At 38.6% G+C, this 21,969-nt stretch overlaps 1 protein-coding gene across 1 annotated transcript in view; it reads left to right on the top strand.

Annotated features, from left to right (window-relative positions):
* LOC111149694 (hydroxysteroid 17-beta dehydrogenase 12) overlaps positions 1-21,969 on the top strand; it is a 171,032-nt gene that overhangs the window by 67,066 nt on the left and 81,997 nt on the right. The window contains exon 3 of the mRNA XM_022506917.1: positions 2,211-2,286. Within this exon, the coding sequence (XP_022362625.1) occupies positions 2,211-2,286 (76 nt within the window). The remainder of the gene's footprint in view (positions 1-2,210; positions 2,287-21,969) is intronic.

The raw sequence follows: 21,969 nt of genomic DNA, 5'->3' as shown, positions 1-21,969 counted from the left end.
AAGTCTGCTGCCAATCTAATATTTTTACCATTGTAAGTTACAGACTTCTTTTCCCGGGCTGCTTTCAGGATCTTCTCTTTGTCACTAAGACTTGTAAATTTTACTATTAGGTGACGGGGTGTGGACCTATTCCTATTGATTTTGAGGGGGGTTCTCTGAATCTCCTGGATTTTGATGCTTGTTCCCTTTGCCATATTGGGGAAATTCTCTCCAATAATTCTCTCCAATATACCTTCTGCTCCCCTCTCTGTTTCCTCTTCTTCTGGAATCCCAATTATTCTAATGTTGTTTCGTCTTATGGTGTCACTTATCTCTCGAATTCTCCCCTCATGGTCCAGTAGCTGTTTGTCCCTCTTTTGCTCAGCTTCTTTATTCTCTGTCATTTGGTCTTCTATATCGCTAATTCTTTCTTCTGCCTCATTTATCCTAGCAGTGAGAGCCTCCATTTTTGATTGCACCTCATTAATAGCTTTTTTGATTTCAACTTGGTTAGATTTTAGTTCTTTTATTTCTCCAGAAAGGGCTTTTATATCTCCCGAGAGGGTTTCTCTAATATCTTCCATGCCTTTTTCAAGCCCGGCTAGAACCTTGAGAATTGTCATTCTGAACTCTAGATCTGACATATTACCAATGTCTGTATTGATTAGGTCCCTAGCCTTTGGTACTGCCTCTTGTTCTTTTTTTTGTGGTGAATTTTTCCGCCTTGTCATTTTGTCCAGATAAGAGTAGATGAAGGAGCAAGTAAAATACTAAAAGGGTGGCAACAACCCCAGGAAAATATGCTTTAGCCAAATCAGAAGAGATCCCAAATCGTGAGGGGGAGAAAGGGGATAAAAAGAGGTTCAGAAAGAAGAAAAGAAAAAAAAAAAAAGAAAGAAAAAAAAAAAGAAAGAAACAATTAAAAAAAGAAAACCAATAAAGAAAAAAATATAAAAAGGAAAAAATATATATATATTAAAAAAGAAAAGGGTAAAAGTTAAAAAAATTTAGCAAAAGAAGAAAAATAAATTGAAAAAGAAAAAAAATTAAATTAACTGGAAGGCTAAAGAATCATGGGGAGAAAGCCATGAGTTCCGTGCTTTGCTTTCTCCTCCTTTGGAATTACGCTGCTCTCCTTGGTATTGAAACTGTACTCCTTGGTAGGTGAACTTGGTCCTGGCAGGGCTTCTTGTTGATCTTCTCGGGGAGGGGCCTGTTGTAGTGATTCTCAAGTGTCTTTGCCCCGGGCGGAGTTGCACCGCCCTTACCAGGGGCCGTGCTGAGTAATCCGCTCGGGTTTGCTTTCGGGAGCTTTTGTTCCCTGAGCGCTTTCCGTTGAGTTCCGGAGGGCGGGAATGAAGATGGCAGCCTCCTGGTCTCCGGCCCGGAGGAGCCGAGAGCCCGGGGCCCCACTCCTCAGTGCGCCCTCAGAGAACAGTGCCGATTTACTCCCGTCACCCTGCCTCTGGCCGCGCTCCGAGCTGACCGAGCCTGAGATCCGTTCAAGGTAACCCCGAGCTTAGAGCTTACTCCTCGGCTCTGTCTCTGTAGCCGGCTTCCCTGTTCTAATACCTGTAAGCTCTGCGACACTCAGACACCCCTGATCCTTCTATGGCCCTGCGGGACCTGAGGCCACGCTGACCCTGCGTGGGCTTCACCCCGGTTAAGCCTCTGGAGCGATGTCCCTCAGCGGAACAGACTTTTAAAAGTCCCGATTTTGTGCTCCGTTGCTCCGCCGCTTGCCGGGAGCCGGCCCCTCCCCCCGCGGTCTATCTTCCCGTCGCTTTGGATTCACTTCTCCGCCCGTCCTACCTTTCAGAAAGTGGTTGATTTTCTGTTTCTAGAGTTGCTGTTCTTCTTCTCTTCGATCTCCCGTTGGATTTGTAGGTGTTTGCAATCTTTAGATAAGCTATCTAGCTGATCTCCCGCTACCTGAAGTAGTCTCAGCCTGCTACTTCTCCGCCATCTTGACTCCTCTCCCAGTTTTATTCTTTCTGAAACCCTTTGACATTTGTATACTAGCCTGACTCAGAAAGACAGCCCTTTGGAAGACTCCCTTTATAAAGTCTTCATTTTGAATTGACCATTCATTACTACTTGTTTATTTATTCATTTTTTTGTTGGGTTTATTGTATTATCAGATTTTCTTCAAATGAGAGTATATCTGATTTCTGTTTTTTAATGATATGTACAGGTGTGATTCAATTGCTTGGTGTTTTTTATTGTTTCAGTTAGCAAAACATGGAATGAAGGTTGTCCTTATCAGCAGATCACAGGATAAACTGAATCAAGTTTCCAGTGAAATAAGTAAGTTTTTCACACACCCTCTTCTTTCATATTTACAAAAGGAATACAGCTAATCTAAGTTGAATGTTTTCAAGTAGGTATCTAGCACTGACGTATTTATAGTTCAGAACGCTTCTTTCTTATGTTGTTAAAAGGTGTGCTTTAAAATGGGTCATCAACTTTTTTCAAATTAATATGGGACTGTTAAAATTTCCTTAAAATGTCTTTTCCTGACTCATTTAAGTTGTTTTTAGGAGTCAGCTTCTCTGATTATTTTTTCATGTTCTACTTAAACACCTGAATTCCTTTTCTGTGGCTTTATTTCAGTATTCTTGCATTTTTTTTTACTCTTTGACATCATTGCCTCTAAATTTTTTTCGTATATAATTGAAGAAAAATACAGAAGGCAGCCTATATATATATATATGTATATATATATATATGTATATATATATATACATATATATATACATATATATGTATATATATATCTTTTGAGCTTTCTTCTTAGTCAGCTGTGCTGGAGACCTGAATTACTATGTAGCAAAGATTCTTAACTCATGTCTAATTAACCAACCCGACGGGTAAAGTAGTCCTGTCCATTCCTTGGTAGAGCACACCACTGTTCCCAGGGTGCTGACCGTTTGTGGCCGGTCGGCTTCTGAGTGTGAGGCTTTTGCACGTTTCCCCCCACGAGTTAACTTACTTGCTTTAGGAGTCAGCTCTGTGTGTTCCCAAACTTAGGCTGAATGCATTTATTATTTAATATTCCACACAGATGCAATATTTGTGTAAAAAGGGGGAGTTATTTCTACGAAAACTAATTTGAATGCCTGAAAAGGGTGAGAAAAGCTAGTTCTTTCAGAAATTGGCTGTCAAATTAGGGTTGAACAAGACAAATGTAAACTAATTGGAAAAAATGATAAAAAGTAAGAAATTTGCTCTCCAGTTGTTTCATATGTGTTGAAATTTTCGCTGCACTTTACAAGAACTGAAACTGCAATCATAAAGGATGCATTATGAGCGTGGGTGAGACAGGAAAGTCGGGAATACCAGTCAGCAGACCTAAACTCTTATGGAAGGCAGGGGTCCTGCCCGGACGATTGGTGAATGAATTACCTTTATGCAAGACTTAAATAAGGTGGCTACAATGTGTATTTATCGTTTTCTAGGATTCCCGCTATAACTTCTGTGAGTAGCCAACTAACAAACGGCTCTAATTCTTTCAGATGAGAGAAGATTTCTTCTGTATTTTTTTTTCAGCGTTATTGAGATATAATTGATGTAGAACATTGTGTAAGTTTAAGGTGTACCACATGCTGTATTTTATTATTAACATTACTACCTACCATTAGCGTTCATATGGTGCTTTATTATTTATTTATTCCCTCACATGTATTATCCTTTTTAAGCTTTCAAACATCCTTGGGAGGTGAATTTTTTTTTTTTTTTTTTTTTTTTAGATCTTATTTATTTGACAGAGAGAGATCATAAGTGGGCAGAGAGGCAGGCAGAGAGAGAGAGAGAGAGAGGAGGAAGCAGGCTCCCTGCAGAGCAGAGAGCCCGATGTGGGACTCGATCCCAGGACCCTGAGACCATGACCTGAGCTGAAGGCAGAGGCTTAAGCACTGAGCCACCCAGGTGCCCCGGGAGGTGAATATTTTTGTTATTGTTTCTTTCCAGACCATAACTGGTCCTTCTTGATAGATTATATATAAATACACTTTTTCTTTATGTAAAAAAAGATCTTTATAAATACTGATACTAAGTATACTAAGTCTTGTTTTTTTTTTCTTAAAAAAAAAATTTTTTTTTAAACCCTGTTACGGTCATAGATTTTTATATCTTTAGCATTTAAGGATTTTTAACTTTCAAGTTTTGAATTATGTAAACACAGCTCTGAAGGTTCAAGACATACAGTATTTTGCAGTTTGGCTAAGGTGTGAATTTGACTTAAGCCATGGCATTGATGAACCTGGCGCAGTTAGCTTAGGTAGTTGAACTTTCCATATTGCCCGGATCTTAACACTGTTTCTTTCTTAGTTACTTGTGCTCATGTGTATAATTAACTCTTACAGTGATAAAAATGTTGTGTTGGTGCATGTGTAGATAAAACTGGCTGTTAATGAAAGCATTTGCTCATGGCTGGAAGTTAAGGTTCATACGTTAATAATAGAACCTTTGATGAAATGGAATGTTGAATTTTGAAATGCTGTGATCTGAACGAATCCACTGTCTACTTGATCCCAAGACAAGTAAGAGCTCCCTCATGATGGTCTTTGAGAAGGTGCTCCAGCCTGTACAAAAAATTGCTCAGCAAGCCAGAAATATACTTTAATGATATTTGAGAATTTATTAACTTGTGATATGAGGTGACATGTGACTGTGGGCAGAGATACAGTTCTGGATAAAGATAGGATCCTGTTCAAACATTTTCATGAAGGGACATATGGTGATACACTGAATTGACCTTTACTATGTTTTCCTGGGTGTCGTATAAATTAAATGAGAAAGGTGGTATCAGCATATCAGGTCGTCAGTTCTAAGTTGAAGAAATACAAAGAGGAGTTTATGTATACCTGTACAGGTTTTCAGCTCAGATGTAAATCATCTCTTTGTCAGGATAGTGTTTTCATGCACATCTCTATTCCAGGAGAAGGAGGGACCACAATTTAATGTTGACAAAGACAGAATAACTCTGTTTATGCCTTTAGCACATCTTTATTGAATGCCTGTATACCAGGTCCTATGCTAGCTGGTCACTGTACAGTGGTGAGCGTGGCAGAGGCTTTTCTTGCTTTCATGGAACTTCTGTGCTGGTGGAGGAGACAGAGGAAAACAATAGGTAAAAAAGCAAAACGAAACAAAGCAAATCAGACAAATAAATAATTGCAGTTTGTAATAGTGCCATGAAAGAAACAAACAAGGAGAGAACACGGAGAGGTTCTCATTTTGTGGCAATGTGAATTTTATGACTGACCGGGTGTTAAAGGCCAGACTAATAGCCTCTTGCCCATATAGTGCCACTCCGGTTATGCAGCTGGAGCCTTAGGTGCCAAGAATATGCTCTGGGCCCTCTTAGGGGGTGTAGTGCGGAGGGGTTATATGTGCAAGCTGCACACGATAAATGCGCTCCAGCATTCCTCTTTTCTTTTTTTTTTTTTAAAGATTTTATTTATTTATTTGACAGACAGAGATCACAAGTAGGCAGAGAGGCAGGCAAAGAGAGAGAAAGGAGGAAGCAGGCTCCCTGCTGAGCAGAGAGCCCGATGTGGGGCTCAATCCCAGGACCCTGGGATCATGACCTGAGCCGAAGGCAGAGGCTTTAACCCACTGAGCCACCCAGGCGCCCTGCATTCCTCTTTTCTTAAGCTTTTGAATCCCTGCCTCTACATCATGCCAAGAAAGTTGTAGCCTTCCAGTCTTCCAGTCTTACTAGACGGAAGGCCGTCATGGAGTCCCAAGTTGCAGTCAGCTACCCAAGTCAACTCTTAGAGTGCCTTCCAGTTGTACGAGCTAACAGTTAAGTCCTAAATCTCTGGTAAGTGATTCCTGTCTTAAAAAATATTCCAGTCTGGTATTGGATTATGTTTTCCTTGGCCTAACACTCTTTGAATCATTCTTACCCAGATTCCCTAGCCATCTCCCAGTACCAATGAGCACACTTGTGCAGTTATTTTTGTATGTCAGCCACTACTTTATGGATCTGACTTTATCCTTGTTCCTCAAAGAATGCTTGTGAGTAGCAGTAAGGGGATCGTCTGGTTGGGTCTTGAGGAGAAGAAGAATTCTCTTGCAAGGAAACTGCCTTAAAGTTATCGTGAGGTTCTGCAGGTTCTTCTGTCCAGGGAAAACGAAGCTCTTCCAACACAGGAGAGAAGGGTGTTTCTCTTTGCATTGGCAAGGGAGGCTCAGAATGGCTTAGGGGTTCAAGATCCTTGGCTTCAGTTGAGCCCACCCAGATATCCCCATCCCAAGTCTCCTTCAGCGTTCTCACTTCCGTACATGAGACGTGGTGAGTCTGGGAGCGCAGCTTACACACTGTAATTCTGCCCCTGGCTCAGTTAAAGCCGATGCCAGCAAGGGGAGCCTGTGGCTGTAAAACATGAGGGTTTTTCCTAGGGCTGCCATAGACGTTCTCTGCTTCTCTGCTCAGAAATGGGACTGAAAGCTTAAAGGCCCAAGCTGGTCGTTTGAGACGAAGCTGTGCCATACTACAATCTCTGTGTTCATCACTTCTGCCCAACTCAAATATGACGGCCACTTGGTCCCTTAAGGCGCTTCTTCAGAGGACACTGTATTATAATCGGCAGCCAGCTTTCATTTGATTAGTGGCAATGCGACTGCATTATGGATCAAATCAGACCAATACCAAAAAATCCTTTGAGGTCTGTTTTCGGGGATCCCACTCCTGATACCAATTTCTGTATCAGTCAGACTTGAGTCAAGAAACAGAAGTCAGGCAAGTTAGTTTAACTAGGCTAACTTGTCTTTTCTAGTCCAGCTCTCACATTCACTCCAGGAGGTTAAACTCATCCCTCCTCCTTTCCTACGTGACTGAAAGAAGAAAAGAGGAAAGGAGGGGATTGAAAAAGAAACCACATGCCAATTGAGAAAAAACAGGACTCTTCTGGGCTCCTGTCACCTTCTGACTCTCCACTGTCATTATGTAAACTTGGGGATTCTATTTCTTTAGAAGCAATTTCTTGTGAGTGTGGAGGACAACCTACTTACGAAAGTTCTTCAGGAGAATTTTTAAAGGATTATATATAGTTTAGTAGGGAACTAAATGTTTTGCCAACAATGGAATTAGTGCCTTCTCGGGATCAACTGCTTTGATGAATTTTCGCTTCTTTGTAAGGATAACTGTCACCTGTTGAATTAATACAAGCTGAGAGTCAACACATATATAATAAGCTTCTTTTATTATCTTTCGTAGCCAGGATTATTAATATATTCAGGATTTGGTCAATTTTGATTTGTCAAAGCAAAAACCTCTTAGATAATGTTTGAACTCTGAGCTATGTTTTTACTTGCAAAAAGCACAATGCAAAGACTAGCTTTTAGAACAACCTGTTGGCCCACAGAGTAGAGCGATGGGGATGTTACAATTCATATTAGTACAGAGCAGTGGGCAATGCTGATCGCACTCACCTTAATCAGCTTTGATTTAAAAAAATGCAAATTCTGTCTTTGATGAAAACAAACCAAACAAGGGGTGTTTGGCTTATTCAGAAGAGCATCTGACTTTTGATCTCTGGTCAGGTCAAGAGTCTAAGCCCCATGTTGTAGAGATTACTTGAATTAAAAAACAAACAAACAAACAAACAGGGTGTTTCTCTCTTTTTGTTGATTATCTTAGGGTGTAAAGCTCTGGGATGACCCTGTAATTCCATGGTCTCTTAAGAAATGCTTTTAGAGGGGCGCCTGGGTGGCTCAGTGGGTTAAGCCGCTGCCTTCGGCTCAGGTCATGATCTCGGAGTCCTGGGATCGAGTCCCGCATCGGGCTCTCTGCTCAGCAGGGAGCCTGCTTCCTCCTGTCTCTCTGCCTGCCTCTCTGCCTGCTTGTGATCTCTGTCTGTCAAATAAATAAACAAAATCTAAAAAAAAAAAAAGAAATGCTTTTAGAAATGTAAATCTTACTAGTCAGGTAGTCGACAAAGGGATAGGGTTAGGTTAAAAAAGAATCACTTTCATTTTTTCAAACCTTACCTCTGATCAAATCTGTAGAGTTAGGTGTAGATTTGACCAAATAAGTTTGTTTCACCATTTTCTGATGCACTCTCAGTATCATTAATGTGATGCCTTGTTTTATTTAGCCTGTTTCATTTACATAAGGACAACAAGGTAGTAGTGAACCATTTTACTTTAATGTTTAATGAAACTAGAACCACATGATGTCAGGGTCAGAGAGTTGACCATGCAGCCCCTAGAATCTTAAATGTTTTTCTGGCACTTCTGTAGTTACCAGAAACATTTTTATTGCCCTTGCAGTTCACATATTCTAAAGTAAGGAACTACCAGGAACCAAAAGCCTCCCATTTTGTCTGTGGTGCCTCTGATTGTAGAGGTATCCTCTTACTCCAAGATTCCCAGATTTGTCAACGTTTCCGGAAAGTAACATTCTGTACCACCCATGAGACCAAGGTCCCAGAAGATCCTGGCTACCACGTAGGTGCCAGGACAGTTTCTTTGAAGCATTGTTTCTACATATTGGAGTGGAATTATTGTTCCTTACTAGTGGGCTTGTCATGCCTAATTAAATGAGATTTACCGTTAAATGAAACGTTTCTGGCATGGTCATGGTTACAAATTTGTTTTATCTAATTATATCCTGGTAGGAGGAAGGATAGATTCTTATTGAGCCTATGGAAGTAATTACATTGCCATGTAAGGTGAAGAACTCGGTAAGGGCCTGTATGCCATCTAACCATCATTCTGATTAGTTTTGCAGACAAGGCCAGTCAATATGTCTTGTATTTTCTATACAGTTTCCATCTTGAGATTTGCCTAAACAATTGAATAGTTCATGTTCCAGTTGCTATTGCTGCATAACAACCACCCCAAACTTACCAATGTGAAATAAAACGGTGTTAGTGGCTCAGAAATTCTGCTGATCGGGAGTTTTGCCAGGACTCGGGGAAATGATTCTTTGGTTTCTCATGGCATTACCAAGTTCCCTAACTGTGACACTCAGTAGCAGAGAGGCTGGTTCAAAAGATTTAAGATGGCTTCTCTCACAGGGCTGGTGCCATGGTCGAGAATGACCGGAAAGCTGGACAGAGCTGGGACGTGGTGTCTTTGCATAGCCTGCCTAGCATGGCCAGATCTGGGGAGCTGGACTCCTCACACGGTAACTGCATCCCTCATGGTGGATGTTGCAAAATAACGAATCATATGCTGATGTCTTTTTGTGACCTGCCCTCAGAACTCACACAGCGTTACTTTTGTCATATTCTGTTGGTCAAAGCAGACACGAGCCTGCCCAGATCCCAGGTGAAAATAATAGACTCCACCTCTTGATGGAGGAGCGACTTGGTAACATTGGAAAAGAGCGTGTGGGAAGGGAGATATTTTTGGAAAATAAAATCTGGATCTGGAGAATACAATCTGCCACAGTTTATAAGCTATATTTTTCTCGATTTCTGGGGGATCAGTTGGAGCAACACATCATTCCAAGAGTGCTTTGTTCCAGTTTGCCTAAGGACAGTCAGCCACCAAGGAAGGATGCGGGGGAGTAAAAAATTAAGAAAAAAATGTTTTCTTAAAATCACTACTAAAGTTTCTTCATTGACCTCATTCAGTTGCAAAATTAATTCTTGTTCCATTGGATCTTGGGGCAAGAGCATTAAAGAGTCCTATAGATACTGACTCAGTTTCCTGGCGTATCTGTCCCATAGTCTGAGCTTGGTGGCAGTGTCAGGTTATGCTGGGAAGGAAGTCTGAAACAGGAGTTGACTCTTTACAGCATCCGTGGAGGTCAAGAGTACTGCAACAGGCCTCCATCTACCGAGGCTGTTATTCTTTGGGTGTTCTTCCTAAAGACTCAGTTCTCTGACCTCCAGCTTATGGGCCTCCAGCTTTTGGCAAACTTGAAGGAAAAGTAGGAATCCACCTGTTAATAAGACTGATGGTCTCTGGTTTACTTATTATAATAATTAACAGTGTCAGAAGAGAATACCCAATTCTGGTATAATATAGAGCTAATTAATGATTTAGTGATTTTTCTCAGGGCATGAGCCTTATGTTGGATACTAAAGGCATTGAAAAAGCTCCAAGGACTTCTATAAAGTGTGTTTTAAAATTGTCACCATTTAACCGTAATCTTAGATATCATTTTGTTCATAGCTGTGTGCCAGGCTGTGCACAGGAGCATGAAAATGTTTCTGTCCATCCTGAAAAGTATCCACATGTTGAACGATATTCATTATTAGTCAGACCGTGGCTCTTCCCATGCTGTGGGTAAACAGGGCAGCTCTCATAAGAGAGTTGAGCTAATTAAAGATACGGAAAATATACTACATATCTAGTTTTTTTTCCTAATAGCCTCTCTGCTCAGTAGTGCTCTAGTGGCCATCTGGGAAATACCAGTGATGGTTTGACTATACCATACACTTTAATCAATTTCATTATTTTTAATTTTATGGCCCAAATTTGTGAAGGCAGTAGCATAAAGAGTTGTCAGGAGACTAGTGATTATAGCAAAATATAAGCATAAATCACAGGTGCCCAAGACAAGAAATGATGAGAGTGGTGGTTTAAGTGACAGTAAAATAAAACATAGCCTTAAGAAACAATAATTATTAGGAAATCCAGCTTTTTTAGAATCGAGAAACTTTTGTTAAACAATGATTCAAGGGCATGACAAAAGTCAACAGAAAAGCTTAAAAAGTTAACAGGCTGTTAGAAAGTGAGAGTGTTTTGGGGAGATAAGGAACCTTTGTTGGCCAGGCTGGACACTGATGATACAGAATAATTTTTTTTTACAGCTTTCTCATTAAGAGAAGACTATATTATCAAAGATCAAGTTTCTTTTCAACAACTTGTTTCAAATTATTTAATTCATAAGCTTTCTTTGTTGATTTTAATATATTTTATATACTTACTTATACATATATTTAGATAAGTTAACACTTTCCCCTGAAGCTTAAAATGCATTAACTTTATGTGCTATTATTACATTGTAAGAAAACTCACCTATCGTAGTGACTTTGCCACCTGAATTGGGGTTTTCTTTAAGATGCCTCCTTCTTTAACTCACTGTGATATTAATATAGTATCTTAAGGTCATTTAAGGATCATAGAAGTTATATTTAAGTTGACAGTGTGGAGCAATACAGTCATTATTGATACCAAGTTTGTCCAAAAGATGACATTTGCAAATTTTACACAGAGGACAGGAAGAGTAATTAAATTAACATCAGTGATTTACAGTATTGTTTGAAGTTTAGAAGAGGCTATCCTTTCATGAAGAATGAATGAAATGTTGCAATGGCATTAAATTCCAGACTTTGATATGATCAGCAAGAAGAGATATAGCCACTTTTAAAATTAAAATGGTCAAACCAGTTCTAATTTGGCCATTTTACCTTAATTAGGACTTACATGTATATCTTAGATTTTTATGTAATTCTTTGTTTATATACCAATTAATAAAAATACTTCAAAAGTTTATTAGTACATTTAAAAAAACTATTAGTTGCTAGCCAAATATCTGTTTGAATTTTTTACTGTCCTTTCTCAAGCTGGCCGTTTCTATAAGTATGATTTTTCTGAAATTTCTAGTACATTTTAAAGCATTAGAAGTTTTGTTCTTGTCTGGTCATTTTTGAATTTTCTCTTCTCAGATTTAAGGGAACACTGATTAATCTCTATAAGCCACTCAGAAGAGGCTTTTTAAAATACAAAATAGTTGATTGACAGTATTGTTCAAGTCTCCTATATCTTCATTGATTTTTCTGTGTACTTGCTGTGGGGAGGGTGTTGAAATCCCCAACTGTAATTATGGATTTGTCTGTTTCTTTGTGTCTATTTTTTGGTTATTAGATGCATTAACATTTAGGGGTGATATGTTTTCTTGATGAATTCATTCCTTTATCATTATGCAATGACCTTTTTTATTCTTGGTAATATTCTTTGCACTGAAATCAGCTTTGTTTATCTTTCTTTTGGTTGGTGTTAGCATGGTATATATATATATATTTTCTGTCTTTTAACCTATATGTGCCTTATAGTCATTTATTTATTTTTTATTATTTTTAAAAATGTTTATTGTGTTATGTTAGTCACCATAAAATACATCATTTGTTTTTGATTGTGCTTTATATTTAAAGCATAATCTTTAAATAAATCTTTAACTCTTAAAATTTAAACAGCATAGATTTGGTCATTTTTTAAAAAAATTCAATTTGATGACTTCTGCCTTTTAACTGGGGTTCTCAGACCATTTACACTTAATGTTATTGTTGATAGGATTGGGTTAAGATCTACCCATTTACTCTGTTTTCTGTTCATCTCATCTGTTCTTAGTTCCCTTGTTTGTTTTTTTCTGCCAATGTTTGGATTAATAACATGTTTTTAATCATTCTTTATTATTGGGGCACTTGGGTGGTTCAGTTGTTAAGCGTTTGCCTTTGGCTCAGGTCATGATCCCAGGGTCCTGGGTTCTGGCCCCACATGGGGCTCCTTGCTCAGCAGGAAGCCTGCTTCTCTCTCTCCCACTCCCCCTGCTTGTGTTCTCTCTTTTGCTGTGTCTCTCTCTGTCAAATAAAATAAAATAAGATAAAATTAGATAAGATAAAATAAAATAAAATAAATCATTCCTTATTTCCTTCCTTGGCTATTGGCTGTACATATTTTTCTTTGTTTTCAGTAATTGCTTTAGATTTAGCAATGTTTACCTTGTCACAGGCTACTACTACTTGATGTAGAGCACAAGAATGTGATGACAGTATACTCCCATTCCCCACTGTTTTATTTATTTCTATATATGTTATGAATTGTATAACATTTTTGCCATAGTCAACTATATTTTAGAGAGAAACTTATTTTTTATTTTTTTAAATGTTCTTTATTTGCACACATTATTTCTTATGCTATTCATTCCTTTTTATGGGTACATAATTCAGTCAGGAATCTTATTTTTTTTCTTACCGGTCTGAAAGACTTCCTTTTATATCTCTTATACTGCTGGTCTGCTACTGATGAATTTTTTTTGTAAGTCTGAACAAAAACATTTAGTTTTGAATGTATTTTCTCTGGGTATAAAATTTTACGATGACATTCTTTCTTCCCCTTTCACTACTTTACTTTGCCTCTTTGTGTTCTGGTCTGTAGTGTTTTTAAGAGGTCTGCTGTTATTTCTTTTTTCTTTCTTTCTTTCTTTTTTTTTTTTACTACATTGTGTAAGTCACTTTTTTTTTCTTCTCTGGTTACTTTTAAGATTTATCTTTTTATAAGCAGCTTTAAGGAATTTGAGTATTTTGCCCCATGGTGTACTTTTCTTCATGTTTCTCCTACTTGGAATTGATTGAGCTTAAATTTGTATGTTTGTAATTTTTCATTATATTGGGAAAATTGGGGCCATCAAATATTTTTTCTATCCTTCACTCTCTTTTTAGGATTCTAGGTATACATATATTGAATGGATTAAAGTTGACTCTCAACTTACTGATATTGTCTTCTTTCCTTTTCTTTTTGGGGGAGGGGTCTCTTTTCTCTGTTTCATTTTAGAGCGTGACTATTGCTGTGCCTTTACATTCATTAATCTTTCTTTCTCTAGTTTCTAATCTGCCATTAATCCTGTTAGTGTATTTTTTTTTTAATTCAGATATTTTATTTTTCTCTCAAAATAAAATTTTAGGTCATTTTTGTATCTTCTTTATCTCTTTTAAAGATGTTTGCCCTTTCCATTTTTGAACATACGCCAGCCCTTATATGTGGGGGATGTGTTCCAAGACCCACCCCCCCCCCATGCCTGAAACTGTGGGTAGTACTGAGCCCTGCACATACTTTGTTTTTTTTCTGTATATCCATACTTAGGATAAAGTTTAATTTATAATTAGACGCAACAAGAGATTAACAACAAAATAATAGAATAATTACAATATACTGTAATACAAATTATACGAATGTTAGTCTCTCAAAATACTTTATTGTACTGTTCTCACCCTTCTTGTGGTGATTGGAGATGACAAAATGCCTACGTGATGAGATGAAGGACATAGGCATTGTGACCTCGCGTTGGGCTACTGTTGACCTGCTGACGACTCATCAGAAGGGGAATCACCTGCTTCCAGACCGTAGCTGATTGTAGCTAACTAAAACCTTGGAAAGCAATACTGTGAATAAGGGAGGATTACTGTATATAGTGTGCTCTTGCTCTTGTTTTATCCTTGTCTTTCTCTTGCTGTTAGTCTCACTCATGCTCTCTGTCCACTGTCTAGTAATTCTAGGGACTCTGTCTTACCACATGCTTAAGGCTCTTTCCTCAATTTGGGGGAACTGCTGATCTCTATTTGAGTCCCTCTCCCTGCATTCTAGTCTAAAAAATCTGTAGGCAGTAAGTTAGGGCAGCTGCAAGGCTCACCTCATTTGTTTCCCTTCTTGTGGATATCAGTGTCCTGAACTGTCTATCTTGCACTGACTGAAATCCATTGTTTCACATATTTTGTCCAGTTTTTTCAGTTTAAGGTCATGGGGTAAATCTTGTCTGTTATACCATCATGGCTGGAAACAGAAAAGCCTCATATTCCCCTCCCTTTTACCCTTACAGATCCTTATAGATTTCCTGGTAAATATAATTATTATCTTTGCACATGTCTCTAAGTATTTGGTCTGCATTAGGCTTTTTTTTAAGATTTTATTTATTTATTTGACAGAGAGAGAGAGATCACAAGTAGGCAGAGAGAGAGGAAGGGAAGCAGGCTCCCTGCCTAGCAGAGAGCCCGATGTGGGGCTTGATCCCAAGACCCTGGGATCATGACCCGAGCCGAAGGCAGAGGCTTTAACCCACTGAGCCACCCAGGTGCCCCCCCCTTTTTTAAGAGTGCATTTATTTGTCAGAGAGAGAGCATAAGCAGGGTGAAGCGGAGCCTGATGCAGGACTCGATCCCAAGACCCTACGATCATGACCTGAGCTGAAGCCAGATGCTTAACTGGCTGAGCCACCCAGGCGTCCCTGCATTAGGCTTTAAGGAAAGAACAGGACTAAATGTTTTTGCACATTTGCCCTGGGCTTCGTATGGTTAAGGGGGATGGGTCCACTTCGCAAGTGTTGCAAGTGTTATTTTGGTGACCGAAGAACCTTTGTGAAACGTTTTAGTATTCTTAATCTTGCACAGAAAGATACTTTTGAAATTTAGTTGATGTTCCAATTTTGGCACAAATGGTTTTCAGAGCTAATGTGGGATCCTCTTGTAAACTGTCCAACTAAATCATTTTGCCAAGTGTACCTTATTGCCACTTCATTACTGTTTATTACCAATCGTTTACCCTGCTAGAGAACAACATCTGTAATATGGGTGGATATTTTGTTAGAAATGTAGCCTACCTACCAATTAGTTGGCCCAGCCAAATGAGCATGTGTTGATCTGCATCTGCAATTAAGGCAGCTGCTTGAAATTCACTGTTCTACAGCTGGCATTAAGTGCGTGGGAGTGTACTGCACTGTGGCCAGACGGCGAACTATACCTCTTAATTAAGACATTTGCTTATGTTTGCATGGTTTCTTTAAAACAGCGAGTGGTCTTTCCAATTGGATTATTGATGGCTCGGTAACTTTTATGTAAAATAAAACTTTTTTTAATTGAGGAAATATGGGGCCAAGGTGTTCTGAAATGAGTCCCATTTAAGTAGATGATTGGTGTTTCTCCTCCCACTTGAAAATTATTAGTTGTTATTCTAAGTTGATAATTGTAATTTGGGGTACGGACTTAAACTATAAAAGAATTCGTAGAAAGGCATATTCTTTGGATGTATTTTTAAAGTGCTTCAGGACTTTCATGTAGGGATTCCTTCTCTTTTCATCATGGAAAGAAAGTACTTTGAAAGTTTGATGGAAAAGGTTCACTTTAACGTGATTTTTCCATCCAATAAAGTTATATATTTTCTTGTCAATTATCCATCATTTTAATAGTTTTATACCATTACTTCTTAAATGCCAAGTTTATGTTACATGCTACTCTTTATAAATCTTTAACTACCAAGTACTAATTTAAATGACTTAGTGCTAAATCTAATACTAAAGTGAAAGGGAAGATGAATCCATTAAAACCAACAAGAAATTTCATAAATTTTGAATTCTTTTATTCCTTCACTGTTAAGAAAAATCAATAGAATTAACGTCTAATGACAAAAGGCTAATAGTATTATTAAAGAGTGTTGATGTCGAATCAGCTTTCATTGTGTTTCCATTCTGTTTAATGCTGTAGTGATGTATAAAATCTTAAATGTAATCACCCTTCAATAACTGATAAAAATATTAAGCCACAAAATGTAAGTATATTCATTTTGGGGGAACACTGAGTGGAATCACGTTTAGGTATGTGTACTTTAGAAAACGTACCCCACATGATTTTAAAGGTCATTCCTGTTTAGGAACTACTGATAGACTAAACCCCTTTTTAAATATGGAAACTAAGTCTGAGAAACCAAGTCTTACCTAGCTAATGACCGAAATGGGCAGAATCTTTGGCTTCTTGTGCTGTATTTTCCATTACCCCTCTGCTCTTAATTTGTGCTTTAAATGTTGTAGCTGGGGAACTAAGTGACAATTTGGGGGAGGTAAATATTGCCAAAACATAGTGTCATGGTTACATAGCATCAAGAGTTTAAAAAAGCAACCTAAACTCAACTTGTATCATGACTGTGTTGAATTACAGTTCATTACAGTCAGTTGTTATCATTGGGTCAATTTTAGGATTGTGAACATTTTTATTAAAATGGACGTATTTATTCCTTTCCATTTTTAAAAAATTTTTGAGTAATTTTTTAGATGACGTGCAATGTTATATCAGTTTCAAGTATAAAACAATGATTCATATCTCTATACATTATGGTACGCTTACCACAAGTGTAGCTTCCTTCTGTCCCCATACAACACTATTACAATATCAGGGACTGTATTCCCTATGCTGTACTTTTATTCCCATGACTTATTCATCTCATAACTGGAAGCCTGTATCTCCCACTCCCTTTTACTCATTTGCCCATTCTCCCACAACCCTTCCTTCTGGCAACTATCAGTTTGTTGTCTATAAGGCTGATTCTACTTTTTGTTTGTTTATTCCTTTGCTTTGTTTTTTAGATTCCACATATGAGTGAAATCACGTAGTACTTTTCTTTCTCAGTCTGACTTATTTCATTTAGTATAATATCCTCCCCTCCAACCAAGAATGGTCTTTTTATTTATTTTTTAAATTTTTTATTTTTTATTAACATATATAATGTATTATTAGCCCCAGGGTACAGGTCTGTGAATCGCCAGGTTTACACACTTCACAGCACTCACCATAGCACATACCTTCCCCAATGTCCATAACCCAATAGTATAATATCCTTAGGTCCATCCACGTTGCTGCAAATGGCAAGATTTCATACCTTTTTATGGTTGTGGAATATTCAGTGTGTGTGTGTGTATACCAAATCTTCCTTATCCTTCATCTTTTTTTTTTGTAATGATTTAATTAATTTATTTGTCAGAGAGAGAGAGAGAGAGAGCGAGAGCACGTATAAGCAGGGGAGCGGCAGTCTGAGGGAGAAGCAGGCTCCCTGCTGAGCAAGGAGCCAGATACAGGGCTCGATCCCAGGACCCTAGGATCATGACCTGAGCCAAAAGCAGGTGCTTAACCAACTGAGCCACCCAGGTGTCCCTCCATTCATCTTTTGATGAATTCTTAAGTTACTTCCGTATCTTCTTGGCTATTGTAAATAATGCTGCAATTAAAATAGGGATGCATGTATCCCTTTGAATTAGTGTTTTCATATTCTTTGGGTAAATACCCAGAGATATAATTACCAGATTGTATGGTAGTTCTATTTTTTATTCTTTGAGGAACCTCCATATTGTTTTTTGCAGTGGCTACACCTATTTACATTCCCACTAATAATGCACAAGGGTTCCTTTAACACTTGCTATTTCTTGTCTTTTTGATTCTAGCTATTCTGACAGGTGTAAGGTAGTATCTCATTGTGGTTTTGATTTGCATTTCTCTGATGATTAGTGATGCCAAACAACTCTCCATGTACCTCTTGGCCATCTGTATATCTTTTTCAGAAAAATATCTATTCAGGTCCTCTGCTCATTTTCTTAATTTAAATTTTAGGTGGTTAACATGCAGGGCACTACTGGTTTCTGGAGTCGAATTCAGTATTTCATCACTTACATCCTAATACAGTGCTCGTCCCAACAAGTGTCCTCCATAAAACCTGTCACCTATCTAGCCCATCCCCCACCCTCATCCCTCCATCAACCCTCATCTTGTTCTATAGTAAGAGGCTCTTATGGCTTGTTTCTCTCTCTTCTTTTTTTTCTTTCCCCCCTTCCTGTATATTTATCTGTTTTCTTTCTTAAATTCCTCCTGTGAATGAGAGTATGTGGTGTTTGTCTTTCTCTGACTTATTTCACTTAGCATAATACACTTTAGCACCATCCATGTCACTGCAAATGGCAAGATTTCCTTCTTTTTGATGGCGGAGTAATATTCCTGTGTGTGTCTGTGTGTGTGTGTCTATGTCACATCTTTATCCATTCATCAGTGGGTGGACATTTTGGCTTTCCCCATGGTTCAGTTATTGTTGATAATGCTGCTATAAACATGGTGCATGTGTCCTTTCAAATCTGTATTTTTGTATCCTTTGGGTAAATACCTAGAGGTGCAATTGCTGGGTCATAGGGTAGTTTTATTTTTAATATTTTGAGGAACCTCCATACTGTTCTCCAGAGTGGCTGCACCAGTTTACATTCCTACCAACAGTGCAAGAGGGTTCCCCTTTCTCTGCATCCTCGCCAACACCTGTTGCATTCTATACAGTAATAACAGAACAGCAGAAAAAGAAATCAAGGAATCGATCACATTTGCAATTGCACCAAAAACAATAAGATACCAAGGAATAAATCTAATGGAAGAAGTAAAAGATCTGTACTCTGAAAACTATAGAATACTTATGAAAGAAATTGAAGAGTACACAAAGAAATAGAAAAGCATTCCATCCTCATGGATTGGAAGAACACTGTTAAAATGTCTATACTACCGAAAGCCATCTATACATCTACTGCAGTCCCCATCAACATTTTTCATAGCGCTAGAACAAACGATCCTAAAAGTTGTATGGAACCACAAAAGAACCTGAATAGTCAAAGCAATTCTGAAAAAGAAAAACAATACTGGAGGCATAACAATTTTGGTTTTCAAGGTATTACAAAGCTGTAGTCATCAAGACAGTATGGTACTGGGAAAAACAAACACAAAGATCAATGGAACAGAAAAAAGAATCCAGAAATGGACCCACAACTATCTGGTCTACTAATCTTTGAAAAAAGCCTTTTCAACAAACAGTGTTGGGAAAACTGGACAGCAACATGCAGAAGAATGATACTGGACCACTTTCTTACACCATACACAAAGATAAATTCAAAATGGATGAAAGACCTTAATGTGAGACAGGAAATCATGAAAATCCTAGAGGAGAACACAGGCTGCATCCTCTTCGACCTTGGCCATAGCAGCTTCTTACTAGGCCCGTCTTTGGAGGAAAAGGAAACAAAAGCAAAAATGAACTATTGGGACTTTATCAAGATAAAAAACTTCTGCACAGCAGAGAAAACAGTCAACGAAACTAAAAGGAAGCCTACGGAATGGGAGAAAATATTTGCCAATGACATATCTGATAAAGGGTATCCAAAATCTACAAAGAACTTATCAAACTCAACACCAAGAAAACAAATAACCCAATTGAGAAATGGGCAGGAGACTTGAATAGACACTTTTCAAAGAAGACATTCAGGTGGCTAACAGACACATGAAGCGATCTCAGCATCACTCATCATCAGGGAAACACAAATCAAAAGCATGTTGAGATACCATCTCACACCTGTCAGGATGGCTAAAAGTCCTTTTCATTTTTTTAAGACACAGCCGTGTCCAACTGGTTATTTAAGGATGACTTTGAATTAGTAACACCCTAACGTAACTGCATAAAACGGTTAACTTTACTAAAACGAGCTTTGATTAAAAACAAGTGTTCCAGTAATATTTGAGAGGTTTCCTGTAATAAGTGGTGAGATAAGCATCCGTGTCGATCCTTAGAATAAGTATGAGGACAAGCTGGCGAGGTTCCTCAAGATCCTGCAGTAGGCCGTAATGCTGATCTTCAGTTGGAGGCATCAAGTGCACATCTACTTCTGCTTTCACTGCTACGTGGTATTTCTTGCATTCTTTCTAACTATTCATCCTCCTCTCCGCAGTTTATCCTTTATGGTATTAATCCAGAATGCAAGGTGCCTTGAAAATGTGCCTTGTTTTCCGGTCTTGAATTGCTCAGAATTGTGTTTTTGGCTCCTATTTCTGAACTGCATGGGGGATGGAAAACTCTGGAAAGTCTCTATTCATCCTTTGTGTGTCTTTTAGGAGTGGTTTGAGGCTGGATGTTGGACTGCCGGCAAGGTAGACGACACCCTCGGAGGTGGGACTCCAGGCTTTCCTCCTGCTACAGGGTTGGCCACTCTGCTTCGATCGGTTTTATACATTGAGTTTTGCATCCTTTTGATAAAAGGGTCTGTTGCAGCGAAGTTTGAGAACCATAGCTATAGATAACTCCCCACACCTTCCTGGTCAGTCCTTATTGTGTCCTTCTAACAAAGGCCCTGTTTTACCCAGTATGTGTCTCTATACGCCTAGCCTTTCAACCTCCTCTCAGAAAGAAATATCATCTTCTCTAGGAGCCAACCTTTTGCTGGTGTCTTGCTTACCAGCCTCTTACTGGTTCCCACAGCATTCCTCTCCTCTGATGTCTCTAACAGATACCCCTGAGACAGGTTTTTTTGGGCCTGATTTTTGTTTTAATGATCAGCAGATTTCACTTAATCACATAAATCTTACTTTTTATGTTTTCTTTTGAAAATCCAAATGATCTCTTAACCCTGGGCGCAGCATTCATGTAGGGCAGCAATCCGTTGGCATTGAGAATCCGTTGGCATTGAGAACATGCCCAGGACTGTTCCCAGGATTGTTACTGATAATAGCAAAAAAATGTAGTTCATTTATTTTCAGCCCTTGTGAATATACTACAATTTAGTTATCTATTCCATTGTTGATGGACATTTGGGTTGTTTCCCATTTTTGACTATTTTGGATCTGTCCTTGTAAGAGGACTTACATTCTTGAGACATACTGAGAGTCTCTTTGTCATACCTGGAACATTGCTTTTTCCATCAAATACATTGCTTAAGATAACGTTGTAAATACAGTAGCAGACTTGGAGTTAGTACCTAGACCTTAAATCCTTCTGTGGACTGACGCCTCACAAACAAAACAAAAAAACACCGAAGGAGATTGCATGATAATAAAAGAAGAGAAACCCCACATATACCAGTGAAGTATGCAAAATAAGCGCCCATCCAAGGCAGGGTCACATGTAGTCAAGCCTACCTTGAGGAAAGTTCTGGGGAAGAATCTGAGAATGGCTCTACCACAGGCAACAAATGTATAAAGTCATAAAGGAGAGAATTTGAGGAATCTTAAAGAGCCATACTGAGCCAAGGCATTCAAGAGTATTTGTGGACACTGGTCATTATTTTACCCCCATAACTATGGTCAAACAGGTGATAGAGCGCATGGCTGCAGTTTTAATCATCCATACCAAGATTCTGATTTTTATGTCTTAGCTCTTGGTATGTTTTATGAATTTTAAACTTAAATATATCCAAAGTTTGAAAGCAGAATAGCTAACCTTCTTACTTAACTGCCTTAAAAGTTTTTAACCTACAAAGATTTTTAAAGTCGGGGCGCCTGGATGGCTCATTCATTAAGTGTCTGCCTTTGGCTCAGGTCATGATCCCAGGGTCCTGGGATTGAGCGCCGTGTCGGGCTCCCTACTTGGTGGAAGTCTGCTTCTCCCTCTCCCACGCCTGCTGCTTGTGTTCCCTTTCTTGCTGTCCCTCTCTCTGCCAAATAAATAAATAAAAATCTTAAAAAAAAAAAAAAA

The sequence above is a fragment of the Enhydra lutris genome, unplaced genomic scaffold (genome assembly GCF_002288905.1).
Source record: "Enhydra lutris kenyoni isolate GAN:26980312 unplaced genomic scaffold, ASM228890v2 scaffoldscaffold22, whole genome shotgun sequence".
NCBI lineage: Eukaryota > Metazoa > Chordata > Mammalia > Carnivora > Mustelidae > Enhydra > Enhydra lutris.
This window is presented reverse-complemented; position numbering and strand designations above follow the sequence as displayed.